The 1,958-nt window shown below is 33.3% G+C and overlaps 1 protein-coding gene across 1 annotated transcript; it reads left to right on the plus strand.

Moving 5' to 3' along the window:
* Positions 1–330: 330 nt before the first annotated feature.
* On the plus strand, positions 331–1,506 carry LOC106477907 (Down syndrome cell adhesion molecule homolog; the record flags this gene model as incomplete). The annotated part of the gene is made up of 3 exons (XM_022381315.1): positions 331–501; positions 795–865; positions 1,351–1,506. Coding segments are annotated over 3 exons (398 nt in total), but the record flags the coding sequence as incomplete, so codon positions are not given.
* Positions 1,507–1,958: the final 452 nt, after the last annotated feature.

Consider the following 1,958-nt stretch of genomic DNA (forward strand, 5'->3'; position numbering starts at 1 on the left):
ATGTTGTATTGTAAACAATGTTTATATAAAGTTATATCTATACACAGGATTAATTACAATAGTAAATACCGTGAAGTAATCGTTTGTTGAGAAACAAGCGGTAAAGTTGTATGTTGTATTGTAAACAATGTTTATATAAAGTTATATCTATACACAGGATTAATTACAATAGTAAATACCGTGAAGTAATCGTTTGTTAAGAAACAAGCGGTAAAGTTATATGTTGTATTGTAAACAATGTTGATATAAAGTTATATCTAAACAAAGGGTTAATAACAATTACAATAATAAATACCATGTTTTCCAATAATCTACACTTGATTTTCTCAGGATATTTTGGAGTGAAAAAGCTGAAAGAACAAGTTTTATCTTTTGGTGAAACTAGCCTGTTGCTTCGTGATCTCCATCCTGGTACAGAGTATACTGTAGAGATTCAGGCAGAGAACAGTATAGGACTCAGTGAAACTTCTGACCCTGTTACATTTACTACACTGGAGGAAGGTAAGTGCCTTAAATTCATCCTCGTACAAAATACACTGTAGAGATACAGCCTGAGAACATTATAGAACTCAGTGAACCTTCTGACCAAGTTAAGTGTACTCACAGGTGGAAAGTAGATTTATGTTACTGAGTGAAAATATTCATAAGTTTTATCTATATTTTTTCGAGTAATAAATACACCCTTGAAATTAACCAAAATAAAAGTACTCTTAATCATATATGTAACTCCATTTGTTCTCAGTCAGATCTTGTTTGTTTATCTATGTATTATGATGGAATAAACTATTTTATAGAACCAGGAGCGTCACCTGTAGATGTGAAAGTTTTGGCTCTGGACTCAGGAACTCTGTTAGTAAGTTGGAAGGTAAGTGTTGTGACTTAGAACTAACACTGTTAGTAAGTTGGAATGTAAGTGTTGTGACTTAGAACTAACACTGTTAGTAAGTTGGAATGTAAGTGTTGTGACTTAGAACTATCACTGTTAGTAAGTTGGAACGTAAGTGTTGTGACTTAAAACTGACATTGTTAGTAAGTTGGAATGTAAGTGTTGTGACTTAAAACTAACATTATTAGTAAGTTGGAAGGTAAGTGTTGTGACTTAGAAGTAACACTGTTAGTAAGTTGGAAGGTAAGTGTTGTGACTTAAAACTGACATTGTTAGTAAGTTGGAATGTAAGTGTTGTGACTTAGAAGTAACACTGTTAGTAAGTTGGAATGTAAGTGTTATGACTTAGAAGTAACACTGTTAGTAAGTTGGAATGTAAGTGTTATGACTTAGAACTAACATTGTTAGTAAGTTGGAATGTTAGTGTTGTGACTTAGAATTGATATTATTAATAACTTATCTAGAGTCCACCCAGAGACCAGTGGAACGGAGTCCTGAAAGGTTACTACGTCAGCTACAAGGTCAAGGACTCTTCAAGTAGATTCTCTTACGAGACTGTGACGAAAGATGACGTCACAGACAAAGATGAAGAAGAAGTAACAATTCAACACAGTCACTATGTATTCTGTTCCAACGTTCAAACCATACAATCTTATGTAATATTTAACGAACCTCCCCGGAGTGTGGCACACGTCACTTCCTCTGACGAAGGTCCGGTTCCTGCACTATTGAAAGCTTTAATGTAGAGGACTTATTTCTGTTGAAAAATAATACATAAAAAACCAAAGCATTGTTTTATCTTTTTATTTGTTTCATATTGACAGCTGCTAAACAATTTTGGTTCTGGTTCCAGATCCACCATCAGCTCCCTGTCTTCAAACTAACTTACGCAGAACAGGTCCATCTTCCTGTGGGGTTCTCCAGTCTAAGGTCAAGGAATCAGTGTTCACACCAACTAGTCTTACATTGTTACAAATTTTAACTATAAATATGTATTATAAAACTAAAAATCTATACAGAACTATCAAAAACTATAAATATGTATTATAAAACTAAAAAAAAAATTTGTAAC

The sequence above is a fragment of the Limulus polyphemus genome, unplaced genomic scaffold (assembly GCF_000517525.1).
Source record: "Limulus polyphemus unplaced genomic scaffold, Limulus_polyphemus-2.1.2 Scaffold97947, whole genome shotgun sequence".
Lineage (NCBI taxonomy): Eukaryota > Metazoa > Arthropoda > Merostomata > Xiphosura > Limulidae > Limulus > Limulus polyphemus.